Below are 20414 nucleotides of genomic sequence, written 5' to 3' on the forward strand. Positions count from 1 at the left end.
TTGGCAGTCTTGGCTTCAGGTAAACTGGATTAGCTAAGACTAGAAAAATCTGTCAAAGGACCTGAAAGAGATTTAAAGGCAGATGACTGACCAGAATAATGGCACACACATTACAGCGTGTGGCAATGAAGAATGGACAGAATAATTTATACAACAAAACTATAAAATGTTCTTTCTGTTCAACAAGAACCACCAATTTAAATGCCAATAAGGTACAAAGACAGTATTTATAAAAAAAAAGAGGAAAGGAAAAAGAAGAGGATATAGAAGTTTCCTGTATTTCTGCTGAGTTGCCTTCTGAGCAAGGCAAGAGATGATGTGAGACTAGAGGAGCAGGTTTGAGTCTTTGTTAGTGTTTTCATCTCTTTTTAACTAACTTTAACTCTTCTCTTGACTTCTTAACTCATTAAGTGAATGAACAAAAAACCCTTCCATTATGCTTTCTTACTAAGGTTAATTAGTCTTGCACAGCTGATGATCACTGATTGTAACAACTAGCTAATTAGAATGGTTTGTTTTGTTTCATAAAAGAAGATGGATTGCACAGTGATCAAAGCTAGGGGCTAGATAAATCAGTGAAGCAAAATTCCCAACTGTCACTCCCCATACATATTAAACATTTTTCTAGATATTATCATAATAAAGCTGTGACAAAGTTACAATAACAAAACTAGTGTACGCAGACCATATCAGTACTTACTAATACTAGTAAGCAAGAAAAAATTGGAAGGTTTAAAATTTTTTGCCAGTGAAAGGAGAGAGAAAAAGGGGAAACAGAAGAAAAACTGACAAAATTGCAAGAGAATCTGAAGTCATAAGGTACATTCTCCATTGGTGACAGCTTAAATGTTATTTCAGAACAAAATATTGTATGTTTGAGTGTGAACAATGCTGCTAACAAAAAGTTTGCAAAGATTTACTTGCAGAAGTGAAATAACTCAAATAGGTTTGCATGATAATTGAATACACAAGTCACTCAGCAGGGCTAACTGTAGGCTATAGATTCTCCTCACAACTTGAACATAAAATGAACTTGTTGTGCCATCAAGACAGGAGATGGTGATTACACCAGTCTGATCTGACTGAATTCCCAAAGGTGGAATGGCTGGAAAGTTTTATTTACAACAGCAGTACAGACTCAGGAACACTTCAGACCCAATTGAGGGCCATAAGCATCAGGCTCCTGAGTGAACTCTTTGGGTCAGGCATGGACAGACAGGAATTTGACAGTCCAGTGACTGGAACACCCACCCAGGCTGAAGAGACCAAACCCCATCTCCAATTAACACCAAGAGAAAGGAATAAAAACTCCAGACTTTCAGGGAAAGCTGTAAAAAGAAGTCAATAACCACTTACCAGAAGATCCAGAAGACTATTCTACCTGAGTGACAAGGCTTGAACCTCTTTTTTTTTAACATTCTACATTCAAGGTCTTTTTCACCATCCTACTCACATGTCTGAGGTGAGAGACTTCCTTGTCAAGAACTATTCTTTAAATTCCTAGAAAATGTTCTGTTGAATTGACAGGAAAACCATTTTGTCAGAAGACTCCAGAACACATCTCAATGCTTCAAGCTGAAAGCTTGTTTTCATTTTGAGCTCATTTCTATTTCCACTTCCTCAAAATGTTCCAATGTTAAAAAAATCTCAGCAGGGAGCTGAGTGCAAACTGAGACTGCAAGGGCTACACATATAATTCTACAGTTAAGAGCTAATCCAAGAACACTACAAACCCACAGTTTTATTTCGTCTAATTGCAATATTTGATTTCATAGAGGTGGTAGTTTTACACTGGCTGCAATGCAAACTTTTTTTTATTTTTTAAAGATACTAATTAGAGTAGGAAATGACTCTGTAGAATCTGCCAGAAATTTTTAAATTGCAGTCACTGAACATTCTGTATTTATTTGCAATGAATCTTTTAGGATTTCATTGTGAAAGTAGAGACTATAAATGCAATAATTGATAACAAAATGAAGGCTTGATAATTCTCTCTTAACTAATTTGAAAACTTGTTAATCTTCCTGCCCCTGCTATTCCACAAACATTTAATAGCACAGGTCTGTAGAAATGTTTCCTCATAATTATGCTCCATTAATGTAACAGAATCTATCATAATATATTTGCTATTTTTAAATTTATTTTAGACAGCTCTACACTGTAGCCAGTTAAACATCTTTGAATGAATATACAGACCAAAGATGTCATAGAATCCTAGAAGCACAGCATAGTTTGAGCTGGAAAGGACCTTTTAAATGTCATCTAGTCCAACCCCTGCAATGAGCAGAGATATCTGTTATCTCCCAGTCAATGTACAGATGAGAAAGGATCCTCTAAACACAAAATGACCCTGTAGGCTTCCAACTCTTAGGCATGTAAGCATAAGATGGACTCCAATAAATCAATATTTGGCTCTTGAGGAAAGTGAATATGGTAGTTCAACATCATCTCTTGGACTGCCTACTCGCTGCCTCCAGACCATGAAACCCACCAGGCCAAACCCTGAGGCTGTGGGATGCTGAACTTATAACTTTTTTAGTTTGAAGGAGCCATGAAGGGGCTTGGTAGGAGATAAAATTTGATATTTGATTACTGGCATGGAGAATTTAGCACTGACTTTCACAGCAGACTCAAGAGAGACAGAATGAGAGACAGAACTCAAAACACAGAAGACAATTTCCCTCTTTACCCTTATTAGGACGTTCAAATATCTGATCACCTCTTCCAATAATTAGAGAGAGCACATGGGAGTTTTGCATTGGGACTGTAATTACAACACACATTGTGTGTTTCCTTCCTTGACTTCTGTGAAAAATTGGCTGCACAATTAGAAGTGTATTTCACAGAAATAGCATGATTTTTTTTTTCTGTCCCACTTTTTAAGATCTAGGAGATGCTCATAGGAATTACTCTGATCACCTCTTCCAATAATTAGAGAGAGCACATGGGAGTTTTGCATTGGGACTGTAATTACAACACACATTGTGTGTTTCCTTCCTTGACTTCTGTGAAAAATTGGCTGCACAATTAGAAGTGTATTTCACAGAAATAGCATGATTTTTTTTTTCTGTCCCACTTTTTAAGATCTAGGAGATGCTCATAGGAATTACAGTACCATAACTTATAAGGATGGTTTAAATCTAGAGATAGGAGCAATATGTCTTTCAAAGGCATTGCTCTTGCTATTGTCAAAGTATTGCTCTTTCTGCCTAAAAGGTGAATGGCTCAGCATTGCCTTTCTATAGGTAATTGGGAAGTGGAACAGTGATACCTGAGCAGGAACATAGAAGGAAGCAAAATATTTTGGGCTGATTCTTAACTCTCATTAGTACTGCCTACACACAGAGCTTTAAACAGATTGTACTTTGGTGGCTCATGTCCATAAATAATGTCATTCGTGGTTCATTGGTTGAATTAATCTGATATAAAATGACTAAATTAAAAATCTGTAGGTTGAACTCCTCATGAGCTCTGGCAAAGCACTAAGCAGGCAAGCATAAGCTTATCAATGAGAAGAGAATGATAGAAATTAAAATATTAAAGAAGCAGGAAGTAATAGATTAAAAGTTAATTCTGATAACATAACTTGCACCAAATAAGAAAATGACTGATGCAAGAAGCTCCTTCTTCTTGTTTTCATGTGCTATTTCTTTCAAAAGAGTGCCATTAGATGGAACTGCATGGCTGTGAAAGGGATCAAACACCTCAGACTATCTTTTTCAACTTCATATTTTAGCTGACATTCATGTCTTTGTTGCTAATCTAGTTTGGAACTGTCAAACCTCTGTGGAAATGTCTTCACAGTAGAAGTTTTTTGCAAGCTTTAACTCAAAAATGAAAGCCAAGATACTTGATGATGAATTCCTTTGGGTGGTCTTGGGTATGGTTTCATCATTTTCCCTAGTGAAGTTTTGTGCCTGAAATGATAAAGGATGTTGAAGGAGATGTCAAACTTCGAACTCTGCTGAAAACCACTTTCACCATTGGAGGAGCCAAAGTTTCTCACCCAACAGAGCCACACACATGGGGTAGAAACCTGTGACTATGCAAGGCAAGAGATGTAAAAGAAGAGTCTGGTCCAACTGACTAGAATTTCAGCCTGTTATTGATGCCTTTCACTGCCAGGGAAAGGCTTTACAAGCAATAACTGGCAAATCTCAGCAGTATAATGGTAAAATAAAGAACTGTGCTGTGAACAATAAAGATCTGTCTCTGGTAGGTTTAAAAGTTGTGCATGCTGAGCCTGCATCATACTGAAGACACACAGTTGTAAAAAGCAGCAAAGTGACCAGCATCAATTGAAATGCAATATATTAAAGGCCTAATTTGCAAATTTTATACCAAGTACATTGTTTGTAACATTGACTGCAATTGGAATGTATAATGCCATTTATCAAAATGGAGATTTTAAAATGCTCCACATTTAATATTTTTTCCAGTATAATGGGATGTTGGAAATTGAAGAAAAGCTTTAATAAAATTCCTTGGCTGTAAACATCAGTCCCAATCTTATGAAAGGATGCCTTTTATTAGCACTAGAAAGACTTTCACTGAACACATTCATGTCCTGGGGCTTCTACAGCAAAAACCAGCAATAAATTTAGAATCTCCAGTAAACAGATTATTGTATAAATACAGAATAATTTTCAGAGCATTGGAGGTCATTTGTAAACATTAAATAATAATTTCTGACTGACTGGATTACTCAACAGATTTAAGATAGGGATAATCAGCAAAAATACCGACACACATTAACTATTATTACAAATTTTCTTGCAGCAATTCTATGGTTAAGATTTTTAGCATAGAGAAAATATGAAGAGGGTGACTTGGGAAATGCATCCTTTATCTACTGGGCTGTGGTAAACCCAAAAATATTGCAGCCTCCAAGTCATGTGAGGATTAATGTAGTCATAGAGAAAGTCAGCCAATAGCTCAAGGCAAAACCACATCCATGTATCTAAGAAGATCAAGGGTCAAATGTAGTGCTGCTGACAGGCATATGGAAAGCTTGTGAAACTGTTTTCTTGGGCCCCACATCCTAATAGACTTAGCTGGTTTTATTTTAATAATAGTGATGATGATGATGTATGAAGATTGTTTTGAAAAAGCACTGAAAAAATCCAAGAATGATGAAGCTACTCCATATGCAAAGCCTAACACCTTCTTACAGGACGAGGACACAAAGGCAGTGAATCCCTTCCAACTTTATTCATTTGTTCATTATTCATTTGTTAGCAAATCTTGTAACATTTGCCAAGCAGATGACATTTATACCAATTACTGTTTTCACTTCTTGCTCATTTTAAAGTGAGCAAGAAGAGCTTTACAAACAACAAAAAAGCCAACAACGTCCCTTATGCTATTGACAGCTCACAATCCAAGTCAGGAGGAGACAAATGCCGTGGAGGAGGTGACTGAACTTTTAACTCAGTCTTCATCCAGATATCTCAAGGGAAACAGAAGCTTTTGGATGCTAACTCAGCTTTGGATGCTAACTCTTGACACACTGATAAGAGCTACATCAAGAGGTTTATAGATAACCAATTCTGCAGCCTACAAAAGAACCCACTGAGATACTAAAACCATTGAAGAACAAACATTCTCTTGCCCTTATTTTATCTTTCATATATTTAAGTTTTCCTGCTGGCTTGTGTTCCCTCTGAATCTGCTGCACAAACTTACATTCATTCACACGTTAACTTTCAGACATGCATTTTCCATCATCATACATTTAAGTTGCATATTAGTCAGATCTCAGAGCTCTAAACACTGAATTTTATACATAGTTTATATGTAATGCTAAACTAGGTATGGCTTGCAGATATTTCAAACTCCCTCCCCCCCCTCCTTTTGTTACCATGTTAATAAAAAAATGTTTTACGTTACAGAGAAGAGTAATTTTGGGCAGTGTATGTTTCTACTGAGGATGAAACAAGTCTAGAAGGCTTTGTAGAAATGCTTGAAACATCACATTTCAGATGTATCTACCATATATAACAATCCAGAGATCAAAGAACATCAAAGCCAGAACTGTTATCCAGAAAACTCAGTTGAAAGCCCACCTGGAATAACGATTTCCAAACTGCAGACATTCTACCAGGGCTGATGGAAGAATAACCAGAGGTTTAGAACAGGCTCTTTAAAGAGGGAATTAGTTTGAGAAATAAAGATTAAAATCTTGAAAAGTAATGACTCAGAGTCGTTGTAATGACTAAAGATTTGTAGAGTTTAAATAGCAAGAAAACAAAGTGATAACTCTGGGTTTCGCTTCTTTACTGATCTCAGCAGCCAAACCCAATGAGCTCTGCTACAAAGGAAAACTGAGACAGGCAAGAAGAATGTCTTTTTGAGAGAGTTTTTTTTTTTTTTAATAAGAAAAAACTATGAGCATTTGCCAAGTCTAGGTCATTATTTCCAGACAAATACTCTGGAACCATTTAGGAAAACTCCAGAACTTTTAGCTAGATTTGGATAAATTTAGACTAGATATTAGCAATTTTCTAACCACAGAGGTTGAGGTCCTCAGGATTCATCCAAACAGAGTAGAGGGGACAATAAACCTTATTATCTTTTCGACAGAACTCGGTAGGCTAATGAAAAAGTTTATTTGATTCTGTTGCAGAGGGATTGGATTTAACGATCCAAGAAGTTGCTTCTGGTCCATTTTTATATCCTGCTAAAAGCATATAACTAGAACTATTAAGAGCAGAAATCTTACAAAGAGGAATTCAACCCATCCAATAATAGCCTCTTTAAATGCACAAACTATTTATAAATGTTAATTAAAGTGCAGCAGATAAGAAGATATTTTCTTATTCTAGGCAATATAAAAACTTTCTGATGACACCAAAGGTATCCAGAGGTTTTTCAGCTCTGAAACTGGTCTAAAAGGAGTGATGCAGCAGGAGAATGTCTCAATAACCACTGCATTTCCTTAGTGCTTGAGGCATCCTCACAGTAAAGCAGAGCACAGTAAGACAGGAGCTAAAGAGTAAAAGACAATGACCTTAGCAGTAAGACATTCACCCCAGCAGCTTTGTGCTTGGTGACTGTGAATAAAATACAGTAAATCCCCTGTTGATAGCAGAACAAGTTCATCTATTGCTATTGCCAGTGCAGACAGAGATGAGGACTACACGCTCTAAAATCCATTATAAAAGAGCTGTGCACTATCATATATTTCAAAAATTACTCATGTCCAATAAGAGCCAGTCACCTTGCACTACATTAACGAGCTCTAAAGCTGATGAAGCATGACTAGCAATGAGGTACCAGTTCTGGGGAGAGAAGTGCAGAGTGGCTAATTGGCCTTGGGATGCAGAAAGTCCAGGCTGACAGTGACAATCTTGTGCAGTTACCATGGGAGGTGTCTGTGCTCTGCCGGACCATGGTTTTACATGTGTACATTTTCTGTGGAAGTTGGGAGATCCATGGAAATACCACAATGCATGGGGCAAAACTTGAGCTCATTTTGCTTTCAGTCAGGAAAAATGTTTGAATTCAGCTTTAAAGATGACTGCAGTACATAGAGTGAAGGAAAGTGGATTTTTCATAAGTTTGCTAATCATTCAGGGGTCTTTCACCTCTGAGTTTTGAAACACACTAAAGTCAACAGCATATCTAGATTTTGCAAAGCAAGAAAACAGCCTAAAGAAAGCATGAAGTCTTTTCTGTTGAGGGGGCATAGCATAGCCAGTTTCCTCCAGAAAATAATCAACTGGAGGATTTTTGTGCAGAAACTCCTGGCAGTAAGTAGGTCACTCTCATGAGTCAGAACAGAACGAGCTCATATCATGGTGAGTGATGAAAGCCAGTCCTGCCACAGACTCTCTTTACGGTCTTTTTAGTTAAAAGCAATTTAATGTAGGCAGAGCTGAAACTGAGAAATGGACCACTTGGAGAATGAGACCTACAGTTTACAAATGATCCTGTTCAGTAGAGTAATATCTGCTTTTAAAAACCAGTGAGTGCTGTTCCAATATTCAAGCATCCTTGGACTGAATCCCAGGTAGTTACTGATGGAGACTGTCTTGGAGGAAAAGCTATTAACCTTTGGGAGTTCATGCTTAGCTCATAATTTTCATAATCAAAAATTTCAAAATAACTGTAATGGGGAATAAAGGATGGTGCCAGACTCTTATGCCATTCTCTCTTAATAGTCAGTGGTTCCCTTGAGCACTTAGAGATTGATGGCACATCACACCACGTGCTCTCTGTCTTATTAAAAGGCAACTTAGCCCACATAACAAAACAAACCTTCCTGATTTCCACGTGTTTGTTACTCATCTACTGCAACATCCCCAGCTCCTGTGCTGCAGCAGAGGTATCCTTTGTTGTCAGACAATCTGGAGATGAAATACTTTTTAAAGCTTTTGAGCTTTCTCTAAGGGCTTGCACACATCACTTGCACCCTCTTTGCACACCACATTATGTGCTGTGACCTCTTCTCTCTTTGATTTTCCTGGATTCTCATTTCTTTTTCTGGACAAACAGCATGAGCCACAGTTAAACTGTGCAATGTACTGTGAGGGATTAGATATTACTAAGAATAATAGTCTTTACAGATTAATGCACTATAGTTTACAAATTTAAAAAAAAACAACACCAAAACAACCCAAAACATTTACTCAATCCTGTTCATGTCTAGAACTTTCATATACAGAGGATTAAAATAAGTCTCCAAGATTCTGTCAGAGCTACCCTTGGGAATAAGAAGCCTAAATTTTGGCAATTTCTCCAGTACAATATATTTGTTTGAAAAAATCTTAATGCAATCTGCTGGGTTTTGTGAATATGTTTTTAATCAAATATTTCAATGCTCTTTCTTCTGAAGCAAAAACCTGTCAGTAGGTTAATCAATACTCACTATTAGAGGTGGATAAAATGTTTTGCATAAAAACATACTTTTTTTAAAAAAAAGTCAGATTTAATGAGTTCAAACCAATTTACAGCTAGATGTAAATATTGTTGTATTGTTACTTGGGGAAGAAATCCAACAAAATTGAAATGGTTTTATTTTTTTTAACAAAACAACAGTCAAACTATTTTCTTTCAGCTCTGACCTGGGCATTTTTTCCCCCCTTAATTCTGAAATTGTTAATCAACAATTAACAATTTACAAAAAACTCTAGGGACGTGACAAATAATTTTGATATTTATGTTTTCTGCATCCATTGCATACATGAATCATTTAATCTTCATTACAATTTTATTACAGGGCTGTATTACCCTAATTATTGACTGGAGCCCCACATTTCAGCACTAAGGTTGTGGAGGGCTATTGCTCTAGGAAAGTTCAGTGTCCCAGAACACAATTTTTGGCTTCCTGCCTGCCCAAGATGGATGAATGAACTGTGTTCCACTGCAGCACCATTGGAAATAATTCTCCTCATTTTTTTTCTCAGCTACAAATAAATAATAATTGAAAGAACCATATTTTTATAGCAGATTTTCCAAATTTTCTGCCAGTCTTGCATCTCCCAACATATAAAAAACCCACAAGAGTTCAATGAGTTGGGGGAGAATTCATTCTGTGAGGGAGTCACATCCCTTCCCTCTTTGTTTTAGCACAAACTAAAAGAAAAGTAGGGATTTACAGAGAAGTTAGAAATACTGACACTTTGCTTTGGAAACATTATGAAGTAACAAAGGCTTATGAGAAAAACTAATTGGATAGTGTCCCTGGAGAAAGACAAAAAAATAAATAAACTACACTCTGGATATTGTCTGGGTTCTCCCATTCTGCTGCTTGGAGTAGCCACTTCAAGAAAACACACACAAGTAAAACACACACAATTAACACAGATAAATATGCCAAGAGGAAACTGAACAATGCCATTTTGCAAAGTTCCCTTTGGGATAGGCTCTTTCTCCTGCATTGTACTTCCTTCACAAATGAAAATTCTTTTCTGAATCAGCATGAAACTGAGCAAGAGGATAGAAAAAAGCTATGAACACAGCAAGGTTAATTGGGGAACAAACTGATGGTATTAGTAGATCCAAAGGTAATGAATCATTGCTCAGCTTTGGTTCTGTTCAACACCTCCTATAGACTTGCTCACCTATTCAGGCTTTGATAAACATTCCCACATAAATCAGGCAGAATTAAAGATGATGAGCTTAGGATCAAGCCCTCCCTCATATCAGTCAGGCCACTGGGAATGTGGGAGTCAGGTTTGCAGCACAGGAAGGTGCAGCCCTATAGGAGCCCTTGGTGTTGTGCCAAGCCTCAGCAGCAGCTAGTAGTGAAGCAGGAGAAAACACAGCCAGGCATGAGTCAGAGAGGAGAGCAAAACAACAGGGAGAGGGTTTATATGCCCTACACTTAGTGCATTTTTAAAGGTGACTGTTGATGTAATCACAGACATTGAGGAATAGCAGAGATTCCAACCCTTGCTTACATGCACAGTCCCTAAAAGTGCATTTGGTGTGGTCAGAGATTTTTCTGTAATGCTCCCAGCAGCTCCCCAAAGCAGGTGTGTCACTGAACTTCTGGCAGTTATTGCTTTGCTTCCCCCTTTTGGATACAATTTAAAGCACACAACACTGAGCAGCAGTGGTACAAAAATGCTCAGTTTTACATATGGGGATGCTTTATTTGACTTGCTTTCAACAGGGTCCTTCCTAACCAGAAGTGGTGTAGGAATTGTAGGATTTCTAAAGAAAGAGAGGAAGATTTGTCTGCTCCTTTTGGATAAGTGTAGTTGCCCACACTGGTCAGACTCAAGTTTTGACATGCAATTTAGAAGAACAGATGTTTTATCTGGGAACTTGTCCAGATCTTTAAAAAAAAGAATAGTAAGGAATGCAGTAATAGCCTATTTTGTCAGCAGCATTGGCCTCAAAGGTCCTGAAGAAATGGTGAGTAAACAGTTGGATTTCTAAGGCACAGCAGAGACAGAGATGATGTGTGATTACCTTTGTGAGTGACATACACTGCAGTGATGAACTAATTGGTGATTGCCTTTTAAATGGACTGAACAAAGCTGTATACCCTGGACATGTTATTATGCCTATTATTTCTCCATCAATCCTCTCCTCTCATCCTGTTCTTTTGAAAAGAGCCCAAGAGTGACATCTTTCCTTCCCATCCCCTGCTCTGGCAGCACCAGCAAAGACAAATGGCACAGAGTTTTACAGGACTGCAAATGCACCAGAAACCTTGGAGAGATATTAACTACTGCATTTCATGCAAAACTGAACTAATAAAGACTCTTCCTCATAGATGCCCAAATGGAAAGGAGTTTTAGTACACATAAAAGATTTCACAAGACTATCATTAGTACAAGGACTATTAAGCATATCAGAAGGTAGCTTCAAATTTATATTTAACACACTCTTGGAACACTGCTCAGTCTTCCCTTTTCTCTTAATGTACTGTCCAATTTGTACTGTAAACACCTTGGAGGATGTGCTGACAAAATGCTATTATCAGTCTGAAACATCTCTCAGACAAATTCTGCCTTAACTTCCGAAGTACTAAAAGCTTACTAGAAAAATTAGTTGGATAGTGTTCCTGGAGAAAGACAAAAAGAAAAGAATAAACCACACTCTGGTTAAACTACATTCTGGTCTTTCCCTGTTATTGTCTGAGTTCTCCCATCCTGCTGCTTGTGGTAGCCACTTCAAGAAAATCCATACAAATAAAACACATACAATTAACACAGGTAAATATACCAACAGGAAATTGAACAATGCCATTTTGTAAAATTCCCTTTGGGATAGGCTCTTTCCCCTGAATTGTACTTCGTACACAAATGAACAACAATTCCTTTCTGAATCAGCATGAAAATGAACAAGAGGGTAGAAAAAAGCTATGAACACAGCAAGGTTAATTGGGGAAAAACTGGTGGTATTACTAGATCCATAGGGGCAGGAGGGTTGGAACTAGATGATCTTTAAGGTCCCAACTCAAACCATTCCATGATTTAAGACCCAGGTGGCTGTGGAAGGGAGGAGTAACAGAGAAGGAGGAGGTTGCAGATGCTGCCCAGAAGAGGCCACTCCACCCCTGGGGCAGGGCCAGAGAAAATGTTAAATAAGGTGTTTCCTTTAAACTCAATTTTCTACAGTACTATTGTGCTTCTGCAGTGGTTGAAAAAGTGGCCATTCCAGCACAAAGGAAATGAAACAGGAATGGAGTTGTGCTGGCAGTGGTGATTTCAGAGTGAGCTATAGACTATGCCTGGAAAACCACAGCTTCCCTGTGCTACAGCTCTTCAGCAGGCCAGGTACCTGGGTGACAGAAATCAGCACAGTTCTGTCAGGGACACTCAGCAATAACAAAGGTGTTGCTCTCCCAATTACTTTTTGCTGAGCCTACACACTCTGGAAAGCCACTGTAGCAAGTTGATAATGATGCCTGAAATCCAAACTCCTCTTGAGCACACCCAAAAGCACCATGATGTGCAAAACAATCCCAATAGTGCTGTGTGCTTTGGTGATTCTTCCTACAGGTGCCTATTCTAATATATTCAGATTTTCACTGGTTTTAAATAGGTGCAACTCCACCTCTTGTAATGTGTTTACTCCTAAATAACACAGACTTCAATGTGTCTGGAGCCAGAAGCACAGCAGGCACAGAAAAAAATAGAATATTGTGGGACTAAAGATAAAAACTGGTGTCACTCCACTGATTCAAATCAGCAGAGAATTTGCCCTACTTACTTCTCTCCTTGACACGTGTACCCTCTGAGCTAAGGGTAGTTGGGTACCTGGAGAATAAAACCACTTTGGGGATATATGTGCTGCTATCACACATCAGCAGTAGTTCTTTCAGCATTACAAAACTTGCTGAAAATTGCTTGGAGAATTTTCAAAGTAAGTTTTCAATACTTTTCCATTCATCTCCATAGTCACAGTGCTACTCAAAGGTTAGCTGAAATGGCTGCAGGCAGTGGAGGAATCAGAGAGATCACATGAAACGCAGCCTGGTTTCTGCACAAAAAAGGATATTCATCTCCTCCTCTGTACCATTACTCTGAACCATTCTGACTACTTTGGGGACATTAAATACTGGAAATAGCTCAGAAAGCATTTGGCTCAACATCTATGTCTATATATCACAAGGAGACTATATAATGCAAGCGCTTTAAATCCATCCTAACTAGAAAATGTAAGATACATAATGCCAAAAATGTCATTAGAATGTAAGCACTGCACATAGGCAGACTCCTAACATCCTTCCAGGGATCATTCCATATTGAAACCCAAACATTAAACATACTGCCTCATGCACATTACCCCATTAACTCTGTATTATCAATCAAAGACAAATTTTTCTTAGAGGATTAGCTTCCTCAGCCAAGTATCAGTGAGACAAGATGAGATGTAGTATTAGGACATGGGAATCAGATCATCCTGGATTTAGGTTGGCTTAAATAGTTGTTGAATGACAATCCCTGCTGACAAAGACATTTAGGGACCTGAGTAGTTATGGGCAAATTTTTGCTTCCATATTAAACAGGGTGAGAAATGGAAGACCAGTCCCCAGATTCATCACTCAAATATAATGAAAGCAAGACAACATATTTTCCTTAAAGTGCAGACCAAGCACTCAGAGTAGCCCATTACAACAGTACATGATTTATTCCACATCTGTTGGCAAGAAATAAGTTGGTTTATTTCTCAGTTTTATACTCAGTCTTGACTCAGAAAGGCTCTGGAGGTACTCAAACCCAGTTTCCTTACTGGTTCTACTAGTTCCACTTCCAAAATAAGGCAATGATAGGTTTTTTTCTCAATATTTGTTTACAAATTTCTTAATTCTTGATTGTTCTCAGCATATTTCAACCCATGGTTTTCTTCATTAATTCGTAGCTTACCTCAGTGAAGTTCTGTGGTCTAATTTGAACATCTTGGCCAAAGCTTGTAACATGTTAGTGAGTTTATTTGCTCTTAATTCAGTCATTCAACAAACAGATTTGGAACTTTCAGTAATTATGTGACTCCCCATGGAGTTGCTCTACAAAGTTCTGCCAACACTTCTCAGGTCTTTAGCAAATTTAAGCAGAGGTTTGATATATTTTTTAAAAAAATCTCTATTGATCTCTTTTTAATGACTTCTAATTAAGTTAGTGGAACTGTAGATGTCTTTAACACAATGCTTTCATTGCATTGTGTCAATGCATTCATTTCAGGTTTTAAAATATGCACAGTTGCTGCTGCCTGGGAGGAGAAAACCCCTTCCAGAACTAGAAGAACATTCTGTAATCCACACCACGTGGTGCACCATGTTCCAGGTCACCTTTTTGGAGAGTCCTCAGTTACGAACAATAAAACTTTTGGGGTTTTTTTGTTTTTTTGAAAAAAAAAAAAAAGAAGAAATTAAACTTTAAAGCCATGTTTAAAATGATGGGATTTTTAACGTTAATTTTGGAGTTTTCTCATTTTACTACTTCTCTCATAGTGGATCTCTAGGAAAAGCACCAAAAGCTGAAACCACATGAAGTTTCCTTACCTGTGCACCAGCTGCTTGCGGCTTACACAAATTGCAGTTTCATAGTCATGAGTGACACACACTTTGTGTGGGCTGCACTTCACCTTCAAGCATGGATCTTTGGATGGATCGAGGGCTATAAAGAAACAAACATATTAAATTTTTTTTTGAGAAATTCATATAAAACTCTCTCTAGGCTTATGGATAACAACGGGTTAGAGTGAACACTCTCATATCTGAGTGAATACATACTTTGCCATTTTATAGTATGTGCTGCTCTTTTCAGGCTGCATGTGAAATCAGGATGTTCAAGTAGAAAGACAGATGGAGAGCTTAGAGACTGATTATTGAACAGTGATCTGAGTCTAATTGGCATTCACATTAATATTAGACATGAGAGTTTGGGATAAAGATCTGGGATTATAATCTATCTCATGCTGTTTATTTCGTAGAAAAGTTAATGTGGAATAAAATATACTCACAAAAAACAGAAGGACTAGTGTTTTTAGAAGCCATGTAATAACTGACATATTGCAGAATGCTAATAAGTTTGATTTTATAGACACTGTATAACAGGTATATTATTTTGCAGAAATTATTTTTAATTTTTACAGAGAAGCATCTCCTGTACTTAAAATACTTGAGTAGAAGAGCAGGAATAACAAGAAAATAATCCTGGGCTTTCATACAAAAACCTGCATCACCAGCAGTGCTGTCAGAGGTGACAGTAGAGAGCATGATGGGTCTCAGAGCAAAGATGCCCAAACTATTGTCCCATTCGAAAAGTATTTATCTAAATTCATTCTCTTACAAAAGGATGTTTCAAAAGATTGGCAATAAGACATTATATGTGAATATTTGAGAAGAAGGGAAGTCACAGCCATATGGAAAAAATTCATCTTTCTTTAAGAAGTGATTTTTAGAGAAGCTCCTTTTAGATTTTGCCATGGATTTGACTTTCTGTTTCTCTTCAATAAATATTCAAATCCCTTTTAGTTCTCCCCTTCCTCCCCCACTCTTGGAAATGTGCAATGCCTGGTTTCATTTTGGTGACTGTATAAAGTTCTGACTGCACATTATGATAACTGTGTTTCCCACTTTTACTGAATGATCAGAGAAACTTTCAAAGGAGACTATTTGACATGCAAGAAGTTTCAGTTTGCTATGTACCAAATTTCTTCGACAGCAAATGTACTTCCAACAAGCAGAGGATCCTTCTGTTTTCCTCCAGCTGCAGCTGTTCTGTGCTGGGTTAAACAGCCACAGCTACAAACTCCTGCCACATTAACACCCATTACACATTTGTGATGGGCAATTGAGCTTCACTAGTGCATGTGTATTTACTGGAATGCCTTTGGTGCAAGACGGTGGGGAAATCGTAAAAACAAAGCAAAAGTGTTAAAAGCTTTTTTTTCTTTTAAAGCCATTAAAACTGATAGAAGAGGTGAAGTGAGGAAGGAAGGAGAAAAGACCATCTGTTTGATGCTCCATAAACAACAAGGCATCAACAGCCAACTCGTCATTAGGAAAATACATAGGGAGTGTTTGAAGGGTGTCCCACTGCTAAGACCAAAGTCTGACAAGACTCTTCAGGGCTGTTTTGCTATTGCCTTGTGGTGTCTTTATCAAGTCAGACAGATGAGAAAGTATCCCATCCCCTGCCCTTTACATTCCCAGAACACAAAGGGTGAGATACACTTTCTTAATCCTCTCACTCGGCTCTCACTGGAGACTTGAGTTAAAGACTGAGGCAGATTTTTGACAGGGATTGAAATGGCAAGGTACAGTTTCCTTAGCTTTCCACCTAGATATTCTGAACTGCAAAACAGAGTGAAACACATTCCTTTTGCAAAGCCTTTCAGGAGTGAGCACCACTCATAGTGTGCAGGGTCACCAAACTGTAGGTTCAGTGGGCTGAGGTAATTGAAAGGTCATACCCACACACAGAAATTTAATGACCAGAACTTTTGCTTGCTTGCAGCTGGTCTTGCTCTGTTACTGGAGCACGTGCATGTTGTCTGCTTTTGCTAGTGACACATCCTTGATGCAAACTGCTGCATCAACAAAAATCACTGTGCAAACTGGCTGAGAGCCCAGGGCTAATAGCTGCCAACAGCTCTGGGCCTTGTGCTTTCAACCAGCCAAAACCTGCTCAAGTGAGGATGTGGGTTTAGCCTTGAAAGTCAATACTCATTTGAGTAAGAGAAGCAAAATTTAGGTCCACATGGTCTACGTGAACTCATGCACAGTTACAACACTTAGCTCTACTCTACTTTACTCTAATTGGAGAATGTTACCCATTTCAGGAACTAGTTAGGTCTTCTAAGGCAATAAAAATGCATGCAGCACTGATGTATGGTCTGAAATACATTATTGGTAAAAGAAACACAACTTTCAAGTATTCTGGAATTTAAAAATTGCCAATCCAGAAAGAAAAATATTATGGAGTAGTCATCAGTTTGAGGAAAAGCAATGGGAAAAGATGTGGTTGGAAATTCCAAGCACTATTTCTTTATAAGTCAGGCCTTGACTTCTCTCTACCTCAGTGTCTTTCTTGCTAATAAAATCTGAAAAGAATAACAATGTTGACAATAATAAACAAAACTTTTTCCCCACCTGTGTGTTGGATGAATTGTTTCATTTATGGTGGAAAAGCCCATGAAAGTCCTTAAATGGAACACATGGCAGAAGCATCATTTATTATTCATTACAAGCAGCCCTTGCTTACAGTTCAAAACAGTAGAAAGAAGTTTATTAAACACAAGAAAAACTGTGGGGTCTGTCAGAAGACAAAAAAACTCTCCACAACGTGGGTTGTTATTTCATGAGGATTTTTTTTCCACTTATACAGAGTACATGATCCATATGAACATAAAAGTTCAAAATTGGGATGTATATGTCTGTAAAGTTCCTCTACATGTTAAATGCATTTGGAAGGTTGTTCTACTGCTAAGCAACACAAGCCCTAAGGAGAGCTCATAATAAGAAACAATTTCTGAAATATGCTAATCAAAGATCATGCTTTGTTAATCAGATTTCTACATGACTAGGAGCAGATGCTCATCATCGGCAGAAGAACACACCCTTGGGAATAAGATGAAACATAACAACCATATTTGTCATTACAGTTCTTTTTGTCCTAAAGCAATGAGTAGGAAATCTTTGAAAATGAAGAGCTTAAAGTACAAATAAATAAATAAAGTGAGAAGAAGATGTTATTTTATCAGCTTGAAAGAAAAACTACTACAGCCATGTCTTCTCTGAGGCAAAGAGTCTGCACTCAGGTCTGTCTGCACAGTAATAACACAAATACCTTCAGCCTGGCTATAAGATGTCAACATTTTCCTGCTTTTCCTTTAGATTGTGTCTGAAGGTGAAACTGATATGGTTAGCTAATCTCACCTGACAGTGGCTGAGGATTCATCCAAAATTTTTACACGGGGATACATGTCCAACCAATATTGGAATTAAAGGTTTCACATGAACATGAGTTCTTTGATGAAAACCCATTTCAGTCACCCATTTTGGGAGCCTAAGCTTCATAGTTTCCTGTTCTGAGCATTTTCCATGTTCAAATCCATGCACACTAAGTCTCCAAGGGAAGTATCCATCCCAGGAGGCAGCTGGCAGAAATATAGTCTTGAACATCCCTCAGTATAATAATTTTCAGAAGCTTTTTATTCTAGGAAAATTTAGGACATCTGGCTCAAAAATATCTCTGTTCTTCACACCCAGAGGTTTCTGCTGCTGACATTAGCTTTCTGACCAGCTGTCCTGGTGCTCAGAGCTGTAAGGTCTCTTGCTGTCTGACACAGCACAAGTGAAGAAGTGTTTAGATGGGTTACAGTTTCTGCCTCATTGGCCACAACAGTTCAGGAGGAATTGTACTCTCTAGTCAGCTGAAATGCTTTCCTATGTACACAGTGACCCAAAACCTGTGCTAGACCCATTTATATAAAATAGAGGTGCAGAATCAGAATTCCTGTCATTAAGAGACAAAGGGCTTGAATTCTACTTTTTTTTTTGTCTAGCTTTTATCATGCAGAGCAACCTAAGTTCTCTCTTGAAACTATAAATCTTCTATGGTTATCTCAGAGAGAGACCAGAATAATTGGTACACAATAAATGCCAGGGATTGCATCAGCCTGCTAACAACCTCCTAATGGTGTGTTGACATTGCTTTGCAATACCAAAAGGGCTACAAACACCAACTGCATCCCAAATCTCTTCCCCTCCCAGCTCCACACAGCAGACCAGAGAACTTTCCCTTATGAACTGAACACACTTTCCTCTCCCCTCCATTCACCACAGGCTGTGGGTTTGCAATATAAATCAATACTGGACAAAGACCTACCAATAATGTTTGAGATACTTTTCTATTACATTTCATGATTTTATTTATTACCACTCTAAAAGAAGACTTATGATTTGCAGGAAAATCTTAGTTCAGTCAATGGCAGCACAGGGAGAAGTTGGTCTCCAAGACTGTAGCTCCACATGCTGCACTGGTAGGTCACTGTGTTCATCACAACAGAATGAATTTACTTTTCACACATTTGACTTTAAGAGGGTGACAACAAATAAATACTTTCAACGTCTCACAGCAATGGATATGTAATCCTGCAGAAATTGTACAACTAGTTCATAACAAGATTTATGAGCTTGATTCTGTTTTTATGACCATTCCTTAGGGGGAAGAGAGTAATTTCCAAGTATGGCTGTTTAGTGGAGCTGAAATGAACCACACAATCGAAAAGAGACAGCATTATGTAAATATTGGGGTTTTTTGTTTTCAAAATTGCCTGCCAATAAGTACTATGATCACTCAACGACAAAAATTCTCCTACATAATGCAATGTCAAGAGCAGTTGCTTTTATGCAATCCCCTTGGAACTGTTCTGACTATATAAGAAAAGAACATCTGTTGGGAAAGGTGTGATGAACTGGAAAACAGGACCTACTGTCTTAGACTCAAAGATCCTAGTGGATATTTTAGTACAAAAGAGATTGATAACAAAACACAGATCTCTCAATTAAGTGGTGCATTACATTCTAAGTGTGCATCCCCCTGGTATGAACTAGACACCCCAGAAAACCTGTGATGGACTTGCACTTGGAGCTGAGTGTAACATTTATCCTCAGAGCTGAGATTGTTAATAACTCTGGTTTTAAGCAAAGGTATTTAATAACAGATTACAAGACCCACCCCCCATATAAATGCAAATAATTGCCAATGTTTTTTATCCTGCTTCTACAAATCTTGGCATAAATCATCCTGCTTCATTAGGGAGAAAATTGGTGTTAGCCCTCCTCCAAGTCCAGGGAAGAACATGTCTTCCATTAGCCAGCTCAGATATTTAAGTCTCTCTCCCTCTCCTCAGAGCAGTTTGCATACAGAAATCAATTCAGCTGAAAATTAATTACTGTAAGCCTGAATATTTCAAACGTGTATGTGAATTATTTTCAATAAATGGAATTTCTCAAGGCAGTTAAGCAGTAACATCTCAAACTATCAGCATTTGTTCTACCACTGCAGAGTATTTTTGTATAGCTTTGTTTTGGAGCACTCTAACATCTGAGTGGCTGAAGATGCTGATACAGTGCATAGAAACATTTAATTTTTACAGGCACTTTCAAAAATCACTTCTTATAACTGACATATAATTGCTTTTGACATTGCTGAGGGCCATCCAAGGCAGAAGATGCTTCAAAGGACTCTACAGATTTCCTTTCTGAAGCAAAGGATAAGAACCTGAGTATTTAAATGAATTTCCTTGACGAATATAAAGAAATCCAGTGCAGGGAAAAAAAAAGGGAAAAAGGGAAGAAAAGAAAAATAAGACAGGACTATTAGTTAGGAAATGTGCTTCCACTGGTGGATGTGATAATCAGACACAACCCTCAGTGCAGGTGCCCTCTTCACAAACAACTCTCCTGCCTGCGAGGCAGAGTGTGCTGGTTTGAGCTGGAGTAG

At 37.9% G+C, this 20414-nt stretch overlaps 1 protein-coding gene across 1 annotated transcript in view; it reads right to left on the bottom strand.

The window, feature by feature from the left end:
* SPOCK1 (sparc/osteonectin, cwcv and kazal-like domains proteoglycan (testican) 1) overlaps positions 1-14576 on the bottom strand; it is a gene marked incomplete at its 5' end in the record, with an annotated part of 117873 nt that extends 103297 nt beyond the window's left edge. The window contains one exon of the mRNA XM_009082883.1: positions 14462-14576. Within this exon, the coding sequence (XP_009081131.1) occupies positions 14462-14576 (115 nt within the window). The remainder of the gene's footprint in view (positions 1-14461) is intronic.
* Between the last annotated feature and the right edge of the window lie 5838 nt (positions 14577-20414).

This window comes from Acanthisitta chloris, unplaced genomic scaffold (assembly GCF_000695815.1).
Source record: "Acanthisitta chloris isolate BGI_N310 unplaced genomic scaffold, ASM69581v1 scaffold3839, whole genome shotgun sequence".
NCBI classification, from domain to species: domain Eukaryota; kingdom Metazoa; phylum Chordata; class Aves; order Passeriformes; family Acanthisittidae; genus Acanthisitta; species Acanthisitta chloris.